The 17,642-nt window shown below is 57.8% G+C and overlaps 1 protein-coding gene across 1 annotated transcript; it reads right to left on the minus strand.

Moving 5' to 3' along the window:
- Positions 1 to 1,001: 1,001 nt before the first annotated feature.
- On the minus strand, positions 1,002 to 17,232 carry LOC132243727 (erythroid membrane-associated protein-like). The gene is made up of 5 exons (XM_059714121.1): positions 16,971 to 17,232; positions 14,045 to 14,140; positions 8,169 to 8,189; positions 6,611 to 6,637; positions 1,002 to 2,276 (listed from the first exon to the last, which is right to left on the minus strand). The coding sequence occupies exons 1-5, from the start codon at positions 17,230 to 17,232 to the stop codon at positions 1,726 to 1,728; spliced, it is 957 nt and encodes a 318-aa protein (XP_059570104.1). The 3' UTR covers positions 1,002 to 1,725.
- Between the last annotated feature and the right edge of the window lie 410 nt (positions 17,233 to 17,642).

Raw genomic sequence — 17,642 nt, forward strand, 5'->3', positions numbered from 1 at the left:
CCCTGGGGCAGCAACTGGCTGCGGATCAGGATCCTCCTGACTCTGCCCATCAGAAGTTCCCACGGGCCAGCAGTGATGGGCACCAGCACAGACTGTGATGGAGGCACACAGGCAGTATCTGGCCCAGTACAGTGGAGATGTTGGGGTGAAAAGGGACTTTGACATCAGTTTGATCTGGATCAGTGCTTCCCATCCAGGTGTGGTGAGCTCCTTAGCTCTGGTAGATGTGCAAACACCTATACGCGATTCACAAAAGCAACACAAAGCTTTGCAATAAGAATCCATTTCTGATCCATTGTGGCCTTTCTGAGTTCTTTGCACCAGAAGAACTGCTATATTATTTTTCAGTAGCAAAGCAAGTGAAAAGGAAGAGCAGGCATTTTCTGAGGGTGCCTTGAGTCTAATGAGTGGGGATCTTGACTCTAAAAATATTGGAGAACTATTGTTGTGTAGTGAGAGAGGCAGCTAGCTCTGTTAGCGTGAAGTCCAAAGGAAGCAGGATAGAGATGCACCTTATAGACTCAGGAGGCCACAATTCCTGGCCCATGGGCCAGATCTTGCCTGCAGAGCCAAGTCATGCATCCCCACAGGTCCAGTGATTCGGTGATGGCGGTTATTTTGGAGATGTTGGGAGCTGTAGACAGTAGCAGAGTGCAGTAGGAGACTGGGACATGTGCCCTGGGCACCAAACCCAGGGGCAGGAGGTGAAAAAATACTAGTGGCTACACTGCCAGGAGCACCGCTAGGGATGCTGATCTCCCCTCCCTGCTGCTCCCCACCCCCAGGCACCCTGTACCCCGGGCACTCAGGCACAACATGACATGTGCTGGGCCTGGGACACTAGTGCCGTCCGACCCACATGAGGCCCATGGTGTGTGGCTCTGGACTCGCACACTAGAAAGCTTGAGCACCACCAGACTTACTGAATCCCAGATGCATCAGCTTTCAGGAGCAAGTGCTCACTCATCAGAGGGTAAGAAATGATGTGCAGACAGCCGGTGTACAATGCAAAGGTATTTATTTTAAATATAAAAGGGAATAGTGGGAGGGGAGAGAAGAGGAGGGGAGAGGATGGGGTCAGGGGGGAAGGGAAACAGTGCTGAGAGAGGCAAGCAAATTAACAAAATAAAACCCCCAAAGTGATTGTAGTGATGTTAGTGAAGGATGAGAGTTTGGAGACAGTCCCTCCCAGGGGGGTGCTATGCGTGTGGGCATGTATGGCACCTGCCCCCAGTGGCTGGGGAGAGCACGGCTCCATCGGCGGCTGCTGCACCCCAGTGGTGGTTAGTGGGGAGCTCTCAAAGATGCTGTTGGCACTGTTGGCGGCAGGGGCGGGGGTGGGGGTGAGTGCTGACCTGGGGTCAGTGAAGACCCACAGGCATCGCCAGCAGCATCAGTGGCAGCCAGGGCTGATCATGGACTGCCTGCAGAAACTGCGAACAGTGTCGGTGGCACCTTTTTGCAGGGAGTGCACTGCAATGCTCAGGGAGTGCACGTGCACCTGTGTGCAGCCCCTAAGCATCGCCCCTGCATTTGGGGATTGGGAGATGACACCTGGGCCTGGGCAGCACCAGGGTCCAGGCTGGAGCAGCTCCTGTGTTGGAGACCCCAGCCCTGACCCGCCAGCCTGCCCCCCACCCTGGGGACGCCGAGGGGCTGGCAGTCGGGGCGCGGGGAGGGGACAGTCTGTGCCCCCCGCGGGTCATGGCAGGGACAGGGATTCCCTCAGGGCTGGGCTGGGACCGGGCACAGGGTCAGGGGAGCCACGTTGGTGCCCCCAGCATTGAGACCAGGACTGAAGAAAGGGCGCAGGGTCCCGGAGAAGGTGTCAGTGAAAGTGAAGAGATGGGACCTGTTGGTCACATTGTAAAATGAGACCTCGCCTCCCTCGTAGTCCAGGAAAACCCCCACCCGCCTGGGGTGCACGCGCACGGGGAGGGGGGTCCAGGGGGAGGTGCAGGGCTTGTGTCCTCCATCTTCCAGCCACACGACCCAGTATCCACGGCCAGGTGACAGCGTGATCCCCCGCTTCCTGCGCACAGACTCCCTGCACACGCCTACGTACCACTCTGTCTTGTCTCCCACCTCCACCTCCCAGTAGCGCCTCCCGCCCGTGAACCCCTCCGAGCCCAGGACACAGGGACAAGGATCAAATCTCTCCGGGGTGTCGGGCACATGCTGTCGGGTGTCTCTGTGTTGTACACATTTCCGATCCTCAGACAGGACGAGGTTGGGATGAGCCGTGTCCGGGTCCAGAGTCACGTCCACTGGAGAGAGAGTCACGGGTCAAGGTCGGGGCAGGCGGGTCCCCAAAATCACAGAGAATTCACCGCATCCCAGGAATCGTGGGTCAGTCCCTGCTGGGAAATCACCATCGCCCCAAGGGGAAATGGAGAGAACAGGAAATGGCCCCAGGGCAGAGAGGGATGTTCCCACCAGACCTCTTCATCCCTGGGGCAGAGTGGGGGCTAGAGGGCCGGGTGCTGCACCCACAGGGGGGAGGAGAGAGGGGCGGGTGCCATGGGGTGGGCACCAGGTGGGGGAAGGGCATGAGATTATGTCATACCGCCAGGTCCCTGTCCTGCCCCTCCCCCCACCCCAGGCTTGGCTGCCTGGCCCCACTAGCACAGCTCGGGGGTGATGGGGCAAGAGGGGCAGCGCCTTCCCCATGAGCTGGTGCCACAGGCGCTGTTGGGAAGGGGGTGAGGAGGGGCAAGGAGGTAGACTGGAGGGACAGGGGGGACGGGCTGGGAGACAGCAGGGAGCAGAGGGGCCCAGCAGAGCAGCCTGCCCGGAGGAAGGGGTGGCAGGGGGAGCAGAGGGCAGGGCCCAGGGGTCTCTGTGCTCTGGGCCTGGGTCACTTGGTTTGCGGCTGACAGCTGGTTGGTGCCTGCCCCTGCCCATCCCAGGCTGGGCTGCTCTGCCCCAGCGGGGACCCCCATGTCCCCAGCCCTGTGGGCACAGGACTGCAGCCAGGGCACCCCACAGCCAGCGCCTCCCCAGAGCCCAGCCCACGCAGGGCCATGCATGGGGCTGGGTGCACGGGGTGGGGAGGGAAGGGGAAGGGCAGTGGGGAAGCACTGACAAGGGGACTAAGCACCGCAGAACAGGGCCCATTGCTCATGACTCTGGGGCCATTGAGTGAGGAGAGGCATTTCCCCTCCCTCTGGGCTCAGCTGCACCAGGCACAAGTCCCAGCTCACCCCTGTTGTGCATCTGCTCTAGGGGTCCGCGCTGCAAATACTGCACTGGGCCAAGGACGCCCTGTGCAGACCAGCCCTGGGGCACTGCTGGGTCTGGGGCCTTCTGTCCCCGGAGTACTGGATAACCCCATGCCCGTGGGGCCCAGCTGCTGTAGGCCAGCCTCCATTGTGCCAGATGCTGCACACAGAGATGGCAGTTTTGAAACACATCTGAGTTACACTTGCTCTGGGGAAACACTTGGAAACACTTAGGAGCACAAACCCCAAAGGCTTCTGATAGGACATGGATAGGCCAAGGAAACAACAGGGGACCCCCAGCACTTATGGAAGGGCAGGATGGGGAGGGTGAGCAGCTTGGGAGTGGGGATCTGTTCAGAGTACTTCAAAAAAATATCCCCTGTGCTCTGTTCCCCAAATCTGCTGTGACATTTGCATTGGAAATGTCGCAGCAGGAGGAAATTGGCCCCTGCTCTCACCCAAAACCAGGCAAAAAAACAAAGACGGCTCCAGCTGAACCTCTCTTCCCAGAGTGTCTTGTCTGTCCCCAAATGCACAGCCCCCTGCATGCATGGGCAGACCCCCCAACACACACACGCATATACAATTCTTGCAGGGACTGGCCCACAACCCCAGGGAACGTGTGTGCTCTCCATCCCCTGCTCACTCAACAACCTGCCAGAGCCAGGACCAGAGCAGGGCTGAGGGATCCACGCAGAGCTCGGGCTCGAGCTCTCACTCCCCGATCTGGGCACAGAGTGGCCCAGCGCAGTCCCTCCCCACAGTCACTCTGGCTCCGGGATCATCTGACCCACAAGGGACAGTGACAGCTCTGCATGGCTGGGCGTGTGCATCCGTGTAAGGAGGGAGGCATGCTGTTTTCCTGAAGAGTCTCTTCCACCCATGACAGCCCCAGGGGTCACCCACACAACAGAGTTGACCTGGGCTATCAAAGCCATTTAAGATCTATGGGACTGACCCTCCCAGACCCAGGCACGTGTGTACCAGACCCAAGTGAAAGTGGATACTTGGCTTCAGCTCTGTGCGGGTCAGGCCTGCACTGACTGCTGGTTTGCACCACCCTGGGCACAGAACAGCTGCAGGGACCCAGGCATCTGGGTCGGCATCTCTTGCTGCCTGGAGGGGCTGGTGCTTGCACTGGTGTCTGTGCTCTCTGGGCAACCCCAGGCTTGGCTGAAGCCTCCTTTCTGCCCTCCCTGCTGCCTCAGGGAAGGAGCAATGAAGCCCCTTCCTGGAGGGAGGAACCTGGAGTAACAGAAGTCACCGTCCAAAGCCCAGGAAACACACACGGCCTGAGCAAGAGCTGCCCGCGGGAGAAGGAGAGGGGTTTCCCTGGGCACTAAAGGCAAAAGGAGCACCTGGGCACAGACTGGCGGCGGCTGGGAGACGACGTGGGTGTCAGGGAAAGAGAGCGAAGGACACCAGGAGGAAGCAGCAGGGAGGGAGAGACATACTGGCTGCGGGGCTGGGAGAAGAAGCCCTCAGCCAGCAACCCCTCAGCCGGACAGCCCACTGCCGCCCTCCCTGCCGCACAGGCTGGCTCCTGCCCTGTCGCTGTTGCAGCACTGGGATGTGGGTGCTCAGGCTGTGCTGGGAGCCATGGTTGGGAACAGCACCTTGCAGCCAGGAGCCCCCTGAGACCAGTCCACTGAGCAGCCTGCAGAGCAGGGCCCATGGGGGTCGGGGGGCTCTGCTGCCCCTCCCAGGCAGCCAGGAAGGAGGGGAGCAGGGCTGAGCTGATGCTCCTGCCAGTCAGGGCCCCTGACTGCAGCATCTCCTCCTTCCCCAGCCTGCAGCCAAGCCCCGGGGCCAGAGCTGCCTAGCACCTGCAGACTGTGGCTCCATCCTCTCAGCTCTATAGCCCCCAAAGCAACACGACCCTCCTACCGGGCTTCTCTCTCCTGACCCCAGCACCACAGATCAGTCATTTTCTATCTTATCATCCAGGCCAGATTCCCTTCCCCCACCCTCCATGCTCTGCTCTTGCCCCTTCCTCACCCCTCACCCTGCAGCTCTCCAAGCCCCACTGACTTCCACACTCCCTTTGTGTCCATCTCCCCTGCTGCCTGGGCACTAAAGGCCCAGATGGGGTGCAGCTCCTCTCTCCCTTGGCAGAGATCTCACACTTCTGGTGGATGAGGTTTGGAGCCTTGTTCCTCACCCCAGTGACCCTAAAAATAAGCAGCTGTCCTGGCCCTCTGCCCACTACCTGCCACTGCACCAGACAGAGAAGGAGGAGTGGTGAGACCCATGGATGGTGTGGCGGGCCAGTGGGGGTGTTCCTGTGCTGAGCCACCTGCATCACTGCACCCGACCAGCTACCAAGCTCCAGGTGTGTCCCCGGGGTGCCTACGCCTGGCCATCCCCTTTCCGCAGCACACCCACAAGCCTGGGGAAATGCTGCCACCACCCGGACTCAGGTCTCTGTCTGGGCCCTGTGCCACCCGGGATACACAGGCCCTGTAGTCCTTGGGGATCTGGGGTGCTTCTATAGGCCTGAAGCACTCCCCTGTCACCTCCTGGGCAGGGGGGAAGTAAAAAGCCGAGCCCACCTTAGCAGGTCCCTTCCATCTCAACCATGTACCGTAAAGCTTGCTATAGCGGATAGCTTTACTGGGTGGGGAGGGGAGGCTCAGGGAGGGGGACAAGCCAGCGAAGTATCCGAAGAGCACATCTGAGCAAACAGAAGCAGCCTGGTAGCCTTGTGACACGCTCCAAGAACACCGTTCCTGGGTACGTTTCTGGTAAGCTACTCGCACATGGATCTGGAGTCTGAAAGAGCTGCACAACCCGTGTGCCTGCTCCATGTTCCCAAAATATGTCCCCTTCCCCTTCCTCATGTGGCCCCTTTTATACACCTGTTGTGACCTCATCACTAAAATCCCACCACCAGCAGCCCCGTTGGCTGTGGGCCGGAGTTTCCAAATGACATCAGCCCTTGCCAGGTGAGATGGCCAGTCACATGGCCTGCAGTGGCAGGGACACTTGAGACAAAGAGAGCAGGTCCTCCTGGGTCAGGCATGTCTGCAGCCCAGGTCCCAGCTCAGTGATAAATGAAACATGGGGGGGGTGGGGGGGAGCGCTGCCTGGTCACAGCAGAGGGGGACTGGAGGGGCGATTCCTCCACTCGGTGACAGCAGGGAGCAGCTCGACCCCTCATTAGCAGGAGGCTGAAGAGCCCCGTCCAGGGCAGCCCCACTGAAATTGGTTGGCCCCAGCATTCCCCCAGAGCAACTTCTCTGGGGAACGTCCTGTCTCCTGTGCACACAGGCAGGGACATTGTGACTCCGCCTGGTAGTGCTTGCGAGGGGTGTCAGGGCAGAGCAGAAAGCAAAGGTCCCTGGGGAGACAAGACCAGGAGTCTCTGATGAAGCATTGGCTCCACTTACCTGCATATTGTCGGGCTCCGGCAAATTCTGAAATAACCAGAAACCAGAGGTCACAGAGGTCACACAACCAGGCACAAACCCCACAGGACACATGTCAGTGGAAAAGACACTGCAAAAACCAAAACCACAACTTACCCAGCTCTGCCAAGGGTCTCAGGAAGGAAAGGGGAGGAGAGCAAATAAAGTCACGAGTCAGTTAGTACCATGGTTGCCAACTCTCTGTAACTCTACTGGTGTCCCATAAAATATACAGTAAAAACCACGGGCCCATAACATTTGTGAAAAATTTGTGTCCTCCATAAATAATCGATCCACAGGGAGCTTGATAGACAGGCAGAGCACAGCACTGTCCCCGGTGTCTGAGCGGGACCTGAGCGCCCTGCAGGGAGCTCTTGTCAGGGCTTTGGGGCTCGCAGGAACCTGCCTAGACCTCTCCTCTCCCCCAGCCTCGTGCTGCTGCTGGGTCCAATGGCTTGCCCCCTGTGTCTCTCAGATGCCCACCTCAAAGGTACGAGGAGCAGGGTGGCGTGGCTGGCAAGAAGCTGTAGGACAGAAGCAGGGGCCAGAGTGGGTGGAGGTCTGTGCCAGAATGGGGGTAGCAGCGTTGGTGAGGTACACTAGGACGTGGACTAGGGCGGGGTGTCATGCCATGTGGGGCATGGTTAGGGGTGTCAGAGTGTGGGGGTGATTAGGGGCCCCCTGGGGTGGGGGCATCATATCGTAATACCACTGCTGCCATCAAGCAGGATTGGCAATCCAAGAAATTTTTTTCCATTTAAAATCTTCCAACTTCATACTGAAAACCAAAGCTTTCTGCTACACTTGGTGTTGATCCCCTACACATGAATCCCACTCTTGTCACTCCCTCCCAAGGCCTGGCAGAAGGGCTGAATTTACATTATGTGAAACACAGATCAGTAAAAACATATGTCTTTAAAGAAAGGGTGTCATATCAGTAAAAGCTTTGTAGATGGTCAGTAAAAAAAAAATAAAAAGGTTTGAGGTGGAAAGACTGGTCAATAGCCATGATCTTTACTGACAAATCTGCCCCCATGCTGAACACACCCCACATCAGCTTCAGTGGACATGCTGACTGAGTTCAGACTGCAGGATCGGGACCACAACCCTTTGCCTTGGATACTGCTTTGTAGCCCCTGATCCTGAGATCTCCCCATCCCCTCTGGGAAGCGAGAGGAGCTGCCCCAGGGACATCACTCAGGTGCAAGGAAACATTGGGAAGAAAGCCCTGAGCCATCCCCAACTCAGCCCTTTGGGCAGAGACAGGGCAGACTGACTAGAGCGGGCCCTGCCCACACACCCAAGCAGTCCTCAGCAACAAGGGGTGCTCAGCTGGTGCGAACAGCACCCCCCGCACCAGCACTATGCCAACTGCCCCCATCCTGATGTGGGGGTGTGGGACAGTGTGTGGGACTGGACCCTTTCATACAGAAGTGTCCTTGTCACAAGACCTCCCTGGAGATGGAGAGGGACGCGTGGCTGGGTACCAGGGTTTTGCCAGTGAAGTCAGGGGGGCAGGGGGGCAGTAAAAGGCACTTACCTTTCATTGCTTCATACTTTGCTGCAACGTGAAAGAGAACGAGAATTAACCTGGAGTCCCACAAATTCCCTGGCCCGGGCCCAGGTGCAGCAGCCTCTCCCCACCCGTGGTCATGGACAGACACTGCAGATCTGTGCTCCAGGCATCAAGCCGAGTCCAGCCCAGGGCCATGCGCTGTGTGGGCAGGACCCGGCTCTGCTGTCCCGGCTGCCTTGGGCACATCCTCTTCACCAGGCTCTGCACAGACACCCGGGCACCGGGCTCAGCTGCCTGGCTCCAGGACGCCCCACCCCTTATAGCACCTCTCCAGCAAGGTGACTTGTCCTCACTGGGCTGCCGGGCACTCCCCTTCCACCCTCCCTGCCTGCCCTTCCACCACCTCCGCCAGGGCGCCTGCCTCCTCTTCCTCCCTCTCTTGTCTTCTGGGGGTTTCTCCAGAGCTCTGCCCTCAGTTGCCCTTCTCCCCTCACACTAATCATCACTTCACATCATCTTCATCTGGCATTGCGTGCTGACAGCTCTCAAATCCACCTCCTGGCCCGGGGGTGCATCCTATCCCCTCTCCCCTGCCACCAGCCCCAGCCTGGCTGGGCTCACTAGCCTGTGCTCTAGGCTGTTTCCTGCTCACTGCAGGTGGAGGGAGGCTGAAGAAAACTCCTCCTTTCCCCTCCCAGCCCTCCTCTCTCACTGCACACAGCAGCACACTCAGCCTCACAATCTCAGGGTGTCTCAGACTCCTCTCCTTTTGCTTTGCAACCCTCCACCCCAGCCCCTCTCACTCCTGTTCCCAAATCCTGCTCCTCCATGGCCTCATGATCCAGCCTCCCCTAAATCCTGACAGCCCAATTTCTCACCACCCTCCTCTCAAGCTACACCTAATCCAGCCCCTCTAATCTGTGCCCCCCATATGCATCCTGCCCCTTAGCCCCTGGCTCCTGGAGAGACAAGCCCTGCCCCTGGGGCTCCCACGCAGCACTGCACAGGGGTGGGACAGAGCAGCAGGCTGGGGGTGCTGGAGGATGAGGTTTCTTGGGGAGCTCCTCAGCACACATCACACACAGCTTCTCCAAGGAGAGCCCTGAAGGCCTGCTGGGACACCAGCTGCAAAACAGGAGACCTCCCCCTTCCCTCCATAGGGAAATCCATGAAGAAAAGTTACCTTTGTCTGCACGGCGCCTCTCTGAAACAAACAGCAGGAGAGACGTGTTACACAGATGGAGACTGGACACAGTGATGAAGAGCACCAAGCAATGGCCTTTCCACTGTACCTACACACACAGGGGCTGTCCCTCACTGTCCCCCTTGGCCACAGCACACCTGGGTCCCCAAACCCACTGCACTCAGCCTTGGTGAGGCTGCAGCTGGAGTACTGCATCCAATTCTGGGCTCCACAATTCAAGAAGTATATTGAGACACTTGAGAGAGTCCAGAGGAGAGCCGTGCACATGATCAGAGGGCAGGAGAATAGGCTGTATGAAGAGAGGCTGAGAGCCAGGGGACTCTTCAGCCTGGAAAAGCACAGGCTCAGGGGGGGCGTGGGGGCAGCTTATAAGTACATGAGGGGTTTGCATCAGGATGTGGGGGAACATCTGTTCACCAGAGCGCCCCAAAGAAAAACAAGGACCAATGGTCATAAACTCCTCCAAGACTGTTTTCGGCTGGATATAAGAAAAAAAAGTCTTTACTGTCTGTGCCACCAAGACCTGGAATAGACTCCCTCCAGAAGTGGTGCAGGCACCTACTTTGTACTCATTCAAGAAATGTTTGGATGCTTATCTTGCTGGGATCCTTTGAACCCAGCTGACCTCTTGCTCCGGGGCAGGGGGGTGGACTTGATGATCTTTGAGGTCCCTTCTAGTCCAAAAGTGTATGAAATCTCTGAAACCCTTTGCCCCTCCAGATGGGGTGAAAGGAGTTGTCAGCAACTTATGGGGGAAACACACTGCAAGGGGGGTGTAATCAGCCCCCTCCCAGAGTTACACACCAAGAAAAGCTCAGGGGAAACTGAAAAGAAGCTGCTGCAGGCTGGAAATGCAGATACAGTCCCTGAACATCCTGATCTCTGCCCTGCTGTGATTCCCTAAGGAGGGGGAACCTTTAAAGCATATTTAATACTAAGTTCCCTTGGTTCAGAACTGCAGCCCCAGTCCTACATTGATCCGGGCTGTGGGACTAGTACCTGGGGTCCGGGCAGGGCAGAGTTAAGGCTGGTCGTGTGCTCCAGGGTAGAGTCCTGCCCCTCGCCCCACTGCAGGGCACAGAAGGGCCAGAGCCCAGGGGATCCCATGTGAGGAGGGATCCTGCTATGTACTGGCCAGGTCTCCCTGTCTCCTGCAATGGCATGGACCAGGGAGTGTAAAGGCTGCTCAGGGCGGTGGGCTCAGGGACCCCTTCTGCAATAGTCACCGTGCTGGTAAAGACACTGGCTTGTTCCCGTGAGAGCTGGTCTGTGTCCCCAGGAGCAGCCCTTCAGTGCACTGCTGGGGTCTGCAATGGAAATGCGGATGGCCCTTAGCTGGGGACAAACCAGGCTGACACTTGGCCTGCTACAGTCAGGCAGGCACTTTGGGCTCTGTCTCCTGAGGGTCCCTGCATAGACCTGAGCTAGCTTAACTGAGCCACGGGGACCACTGAGGAAAGCACATTTCTTCTGTGTTTGGACAAGAGTTCAGCACACGTTCCCCTGGGACGGGCAGGGGCAGCCGTGGCCCTGGGGCGAGCGAGGGGCTCCCTGTGCTGTGAGGGAAGCCGTGGCCTCCCTTCAGCTCAGGACAGAGCTCTTGGTTGCTTCAGCTGCAACCTAATTCCTGTCATCCTTTTGGGACTGTGGAGTCATTTAGTACTAAACCAAGTGCTGCCAGTACTGTGCAGTCCCAGAGATGCACGGTTACTTTTTTTTGACAAGCTCTGGCAATGTAGTTCATCACTATGGTGATATAGTGTTGGCATCATGGTTTGTGCCCACTGATGCTATGTCGTACTGACAAGCTACGTCCCCCTAGCTCATTGCTTCAGTGACGTAGTGTCTCGTGTACACGCGCGTACTGTCACACGCACGTAAGGGGATGGGCCGACACAGACAGGTTTGCATCAGCTTCCCTGCGCACCACGTCCCTGCTGCCTCGGACTGACCTGCTCCAGGGCATGGTGCAAACTGCCCCACTCTTTCCTATCCCCTCCAGGACCTGCTCTAAAGGTCTCTTCCAAAGGAGCCATCCCCCTGCCCGGTCCCCTCTGACTCCTGCCCTTATGGCAGGGCTAGTTGAAGGTGATGCTATACTGGAGAGAGACTGGCCCAGGGGGGCTGGTTCCCTGCTCATACTGAAGGGGGGAGTTATCTCCCAAGTCAGCTTGGCCAAGACTGTGGGCTGGTTGGTTCCAGTTACTGGGATCATCGGGCATCTTTTACCCAATAAATTCTTGCCCCTGCAGGTGCCCAAGGTGTTGGTTGGGCCGTTGTCTCTCCTGCTCTGGGCCAGACTGTATGCTCTCTATCTTGGTGGTTTTTTCCCACTATGGGAACCTCTCCCCGGGGTCAGAAGTGTTTGTGTGATGCAGGGGAGCAGGGCCTGGATGGCTTTTGTTGTGCACCCTTCTGGCTAAACATCAGTTGTGTGACTGCCTGTGGCCACAAGGCACTGCAGTCAGGGGCCCACGTGGGCCCTTCCACTCTTGTGTCCCTTTGTCCTCATCCCTTTCCTGCTCTTTTCTGTGTCCATCCACTGAGCTGACCTCGAGGCTTCTGGAATGGGACTGAGGAAGATGAAGTGGGTCAGCAACGGGAGGCATGGACCTGGGCTGGATACCAGGTGGGTCCATCCTAGGCCAACCCCTGGCCTTGCAGCTAGTCCCTGCCCCTAATTGTGAGGACAATGGAGAGTAGCTGCCCCTGGGACCAGGGTAGAAGAGACATGTCCATGAGGGGATGGGGCAGAGGGGCCTTTGTCCAGCACATGCTCATGTCAGCCTGGGCGTAGTGAAGGAGGTGCGGATGGACCTGGGGGCCTGCCCTGGGATACAGTCCAGCAGGACACGGAGGCATCGTCATGCCTGACAGTCACTGCTCAGCACAGCTGGAGCGAGAGCAGCTGGGCCCAAGCACCAGTCCTGTATGAGAATGGCCTTGCATGTCCCGAGTGCGATTTCTGTGTTTCCACAATTGGAGACACCGGGTCAGGTCACAGCCATTGGCAACCCTAAGACCCTGCTCTCACCCACAGGCTCCCTGGAGACCAGGGAGCAAACCAGCAGGAAGCCCCCACAGTGCACGAGACACACTAGCACACCAGCATGCGGTGCAGCTCGTTCTTGTGGGGCGATCTCAGGCTGAACAGCCCTAGCTTTGAGGAGAGAATTGAATTTGGGAGAAACACTTTTTTTTTTTTAAATGAAAAGTGTTCATGTCCCAAATCAAATCAGTCAAATCAATTCCAAATCCATGAGTCATCCAAGAACCACATGAAACCTTGCTACCAGCAAGCATCTCCACCCCTGCCTGGGGTGTCAGATACTTCCAAATCCTTTGACAGGCATCCTCCGTGCAGGCCCACACCAAGAGGATTGGGGTTTGGATGTCCCTGAGTTTTGCTTGCCCTCAGCTGTATGGCCACAGAAGAAAGTGAGGGAGGAGTCTCCCATTTCCATAAAGTCCTTGTATAGCTGAGATCTTCCCACTGGAAGACAAAGTGGGAGACTAACTATGCATTACATCCGTCAGGGTACTGCCTCCTGCCAAGAAAGTGGTTTTCTCCTGCAACTAGGAAAACCACTTCCATGGTAATGGTGTTTCCCTGCAACAGGAAAAACACATTAATAGGCTCCCAGCACAGAAATCCTCCCTCCTCATCCATGTTTCCAGCTGAGCAGCACAGATCTGGTGGGACAGCTCGCTGCAGTGTCATAGTTTTATAGTTGGTAGTGTCCGAAGGAACCTCAATAAATCATCGAGTCCAACCCCCTGACCCGTGTAGGAAAGAGCTAGGTGTTTGTCCAGTCTCCTCTTAAAGACCCCCAAGGTAGGGGAGAGCACCACCTCCCTCGGGAGCCCGTTCCAGATTCTGGCTACCCTAACCGTGAAGAACTTCTTCCAGATGTCCAACCTAAACCTGCTCTGTGTATTTGTGGCTGTTGTTCCAGGTTAGTCCAAGGGGTGTCGTGGCAAACAGAGCATCTCCTATTTCTTGCTGCCCCCTCCCCACCGATGAATTTGTAAATGGCCACAAGATCACCTCTCAGCCTTCCCTTGCATAGGCTGAAGAGATCCAGGTCCCTCAATCTCTCCTTTAAGACCTTACCTGCAGGCGCCTAACCATATGAGTGGCTCTGCTCTGGACCCTCTCAAGGTTATCCATGTCCCTCTTGAAGAGCGGCGCCCAGAACTGGACGCAGTACTCCAGCTGCAGCCTGACCAGTGCCAGATAGAGGGGGAGCATCACCTCCCTGGACCTGCTCATCATGCGCCTGCTAATACATGATAAAGTGTGGTTAGCTTTACCGATCACTTCATCACATCGACGGCTCATATTCATCTTGGAGTCAGCTATGACTCCGAGATCCCTTTCTGCCACTGTGCTGCCGAGAAGGTCATCCCTCAGCCTGCAGGTGTGTTGGTGATGCCTTCTCCCCAGGTGCAGCACTTTGCACTTGCAGTGTTCGGTCTGGGCTCTTCACCGAGCTCCAGGGCTGTGAATCCACGTGGCCCCTTTCCTGGCTCAGATGTGGGGTCTGGCCTGCTCAGAGACTTCTCCCACAGCTTCAGTCCATCCCGGTGCTTGGAGCTCCTCTCAGAGCAGTGGATGGAGCCCGCGTCCATCCTGTCCTGTCCCATCTCCGAGGAGCTCACCTCTCCACACAGTCACCCCCCTTTCTTACGTTACCTGTCACACGGTGCTGCCGCCAGAGGCAGAAACTGCCCAGGAGAACGACAAGGGGCAGAATCACGGCCAGAGCCACCGCCCATGGGAAATAGGGACCTGCAGGAGAAAGTGGCATTCACGTGACAGCCCTGTGTGAGCAAATGCACAGGGCTGGGGGCAGCAGTAGCTTTCCCTGGGATCCTCCTCATGGATTTCAGGCCAACAGGCCTCCCCCATGCTTGATGCTTAGCACACTGGGAGCCCAAGCTAAAGACCAGCTAATGCACCCGCTGTCCTGCCCCTGCCTGGAGGCAGCAGAGTGGTCACTGCAGGAATAAACCAGACCCAGCAGCACAACCCCTGCATGCAGAAGCCTCTGCCAGCTGGAGGCAAGAGAGATAGTGACCTCCCCTTCCTCAGGGCATCATGGGACCCTCATGGGAAGTGGCTCCTCATCCAGCAGGTCAGCAAAGACAAACAATGTCCCTTCAGTCCAGGGTTACAATACATCTGGGTGTTCCCAGACACGTCCTCTTTTGGGGTCCTCCCATCTCTGTCTGGGTCTTTTGTTTTTAATATCACCAAATGGCTGGGATTTGGGATTTTGCTCTGCTCAGCACCGACGTTTCCCCCCCGCCAGCACTGGGCTGCAGCAGGGCAGGGGAGGCACCGGCTTCTCCGGCAGGGGAGGGAGCTGGGGAGGGCAGCGGGGAGCTGCGTGCCCTCCAGGAGACACTTGCAGGGCTGCGGGGAGCAGGGGGCTGCAGGTCGGGAGTGACGGGCACGGGGGCGGGGAGGCAGGGGACGGTGGGTCAGGAGCTCAGGGCACAGGCAGTGCCAGAGGACTGTGGGCTGGGAGTGATAGGCAGCTGCAGGGCTGAGGTGGCTGTGGCTTGGGAGCGAGGGGCAGGGCCAGGGCACAGTCATATCTCTGCCCCCCCGCAATCATATTATACCCCCTCCTTCCTGTCAGGTGCCCTCTTTTTTGAAACTGGAAATATGCTAGTCCTGCTTCAGTCAGAGGCTGAAAGCTGCGATCTGTGCCGGTGTGAGGTTGTCCTGAATCTCAGTGTGACCCCTCATGCCAGGCGGCGCAGGCTGACCCCAGGGGCGCAGTCAGGACTGAGGTGCTCGAGTGCCATCAATGCAGCCCACAGACACTGTCCCCTGCAGCGCTGCAGGCACAGAGCGAATGCTGGCCGGGGAGCCAGGCCCCCTTGTCTGTCCCAGCAGCTTGTCCCCAGGGCTCTGCCGGCCGTGTCCAGCCGTGGCCCTCGGGGGACTCCTGCTCCTGCTCGCTCACCCCAGCAGCTACCAATGGACCATGAGCAAATCTTTCCTCACTGTTCTCCCAAGGCCTTTGAACCTCTTATATCTCCTGGCTGCAGTAGACTTGGACTCAGTCAGACCTTGCACCAAAGGCGTCCCAGGAGAGTGTGTGCAGGTACCAGGAGCAGGCTGGGAGTGAGCCATAGTGTGGGCAGTGCAGGTCCAGGTGCAGGGTTATGGGGACGAATCCCAAGGAGCAGTGAGGTCTCTCAGGGGATGTCTGCGTGGTGCAGCACGGCCCCATGCTGGGATTGCTGTGCAGACTCTGTACGTGCAGCCCCAGACCCGGGAACATCCTGGCCCCCTCACACTGTGCCATGCCTGGGGGGCACTGCTCTGTGTAGGGGGCAGGGGGCAACTCTGGGAGTCCTGCCCTGGGGTGAAACTTTCACAGCACAGGCTGATGGGAAGTCCCAAACTGCAGCCCCTCCCCTGTCACCCTATTAGCCTGGTCCTGCCTCTGGGCTTGCATCTCCTCTCTCCTTCCAGGGCCCTGTGCCTCGACAGAGTGAGGCACTCAGAGCTCAGGAGCCAAGACTTATGGGGTTCACCGTGAGTGACCATTATGTTAATGTGCACCCAGGGAAATGCACCCTGAGTCTCCTTGTGCACTCAGCCTGAGACACCTCCGAGGGTTTCAGAGTGGTGTCATGCTGAGCACCTGCCTTTGAATACCAGGCCCCGTCAGGTGACTCAGGTGGGGCACTCAAAGCTGAGGCACCCCCAGTCTTAACTGGTTTCCTAAGGCACCCCCAGTCCTAAGTGGTTTCTGCCCTGGGTCCTCTGCGCACCAGGGCTGCTTTGACAGCTCCATGTGCTGCGCATGAATAAACTCCAGAGTAATGTGCCCCACAGTTTATTTGTGAGCATTAATTGCACATGTAGCACCACCCGGTGACTTTTTCAGCTAGAGAAAGCTACTGGCTAACTGGAAGAACTTCCCTTCGTTATACACATAGTCTGTGACACCATTGTCAATCTGAGCAACACGCTGCACCATGGCATCTGCTCTAAGGCAAAGGTGTGGTGTGGTCTGGACAGGGTGGGAGCCCTGGGGATATACACCCAGCTGTTGTACCACAACTCCTGCACCTGCCGTCTCAGTCCCAGCAGGGTCCCTCAGCCCTTCACCTCCTCCCAGAGCAGAGAAACCCAACCCATGCTCAGCCTGGCACCCCAGCCCCTCCTGGAGAAGCTCCAGTGCAATTTTGCCCTGCTGCACACAGCTCGGTACAAGCAGTCCTCAGCGCCCTGGGTGGGAGCAGCGTATGGGAGACGGTCATTTGCTGTACTGATCTACAGTCACTGTGCTTGCTTGCTTCCCTCCTCAGACCTGCTGAAGATGCTCTCAGGGAGCAGGCACCAACTCTCACTAGCGTAACTGGGGCCTGATTCTGCCTATTCCTCCACCCCTTCTCCCTCTCTCTCTCAGCCCCTCTCCATCCCCTGCCTCTGCTCTCTATGCCACCTCTGCCAGCATGGCAGGCACCAAAACTGCAGGCACCGGAGGCTGAGAGAAGACTCTGGGTGCTGACAAGTGAGTAAGTGTCACCTCCCCCTGAGCCCAACAGCCCCATTCAGGACACTGCGGGCGGGAGCAAACAGCAGAGGCACTGACCTGTCACCTGCAGCTCCAACAGAGCGTCACCTGAGGAGTCATTGGACTGGACGAAGCAGGTGTACAGCCCATGGTCAGAGCGTCGGATGCTGCGTATTCTCAGAGAGACGCTCCCATCGCTGAGGTCGTCCTTCACAAGTTGAGTCCTGCCCCGATATGCAGGCATCTGCTGCCCATCCTGATCCTGTCCACCTCGGTACAAGTGCACGTAGGAAGAGAACCCAGGCTGGAGCCACCGCACCTCCATGCTCTCAGCGCTCATGGGGGCAACAGGTGGCAGGGGAGGACAGCATCCTCTCCCATGGTGACAACAACTGGCTGGCCTGGTCCAATCACTCTGAACTGGGCTGGGGAGCAGAGCAAGACACCAGAGAAAGGAAGAGTCAAGAACAACATGGGTGCAGCTGCAACAGGGCAGCAAAGTGTGAGCGTGGACAAGAGCAAACCTGCATCCCCGCAGCCTGGCTCCAACGGGCACAGTGCAGCATGGGAGCTCACAGCAGGGCCTGTCCCTGCTCCCATTATCATTGGGTCCATTTTCCGGTGCAGACACAGCCCCATAATGAGAGACGGGCACTGTAGGGGAGGGCAGCTGCCTGAGGCCCTATGCACTGAGGGGCAGCACCTCTTGCTGCCCCCAGGAACAGGGGAGGGAACCAGGGAGGTAGGGGC

This window comes from Alligator mississippiensis, chromosome 11 (assembly GCF_030867095.1).
Source record: "Alligator mississippiensis isolate rAllMis1 chromosome 11, rAllMis1, whole genome shotgun sequence".
Classification (NCBI taxonomy): domain Eukaryota; kingdom Metazoa; phylum Chordata; order Crocodylia; family Alligatoridae; genus Alligator; species Alligator mississippiensis.

Coding starts and splice junctions, on each gene's coding strand:
- LOC132243727 (XM_059714121.1), bottom strand. CDS start 17,232: ATGAGCGCTGAGAGCATGGAGGTGCGGTGGCTCCAGCCTGGGTTCTCT. Junction 14,141..16,970: donor GTTGGAGCTGCAGGTGACAG/GTCAGTGCCTCT, acceptor TTTCTCCTGCAG/GTCCCTATTTCCCATGGGCG. Junction 6,638..8,168: donor AAAGTATGAAGCAATGAAAG/GTAAGTGCCTTT, acceptor TGGTTATTTCAG/AATTTGCCGGAGCCCGACAA.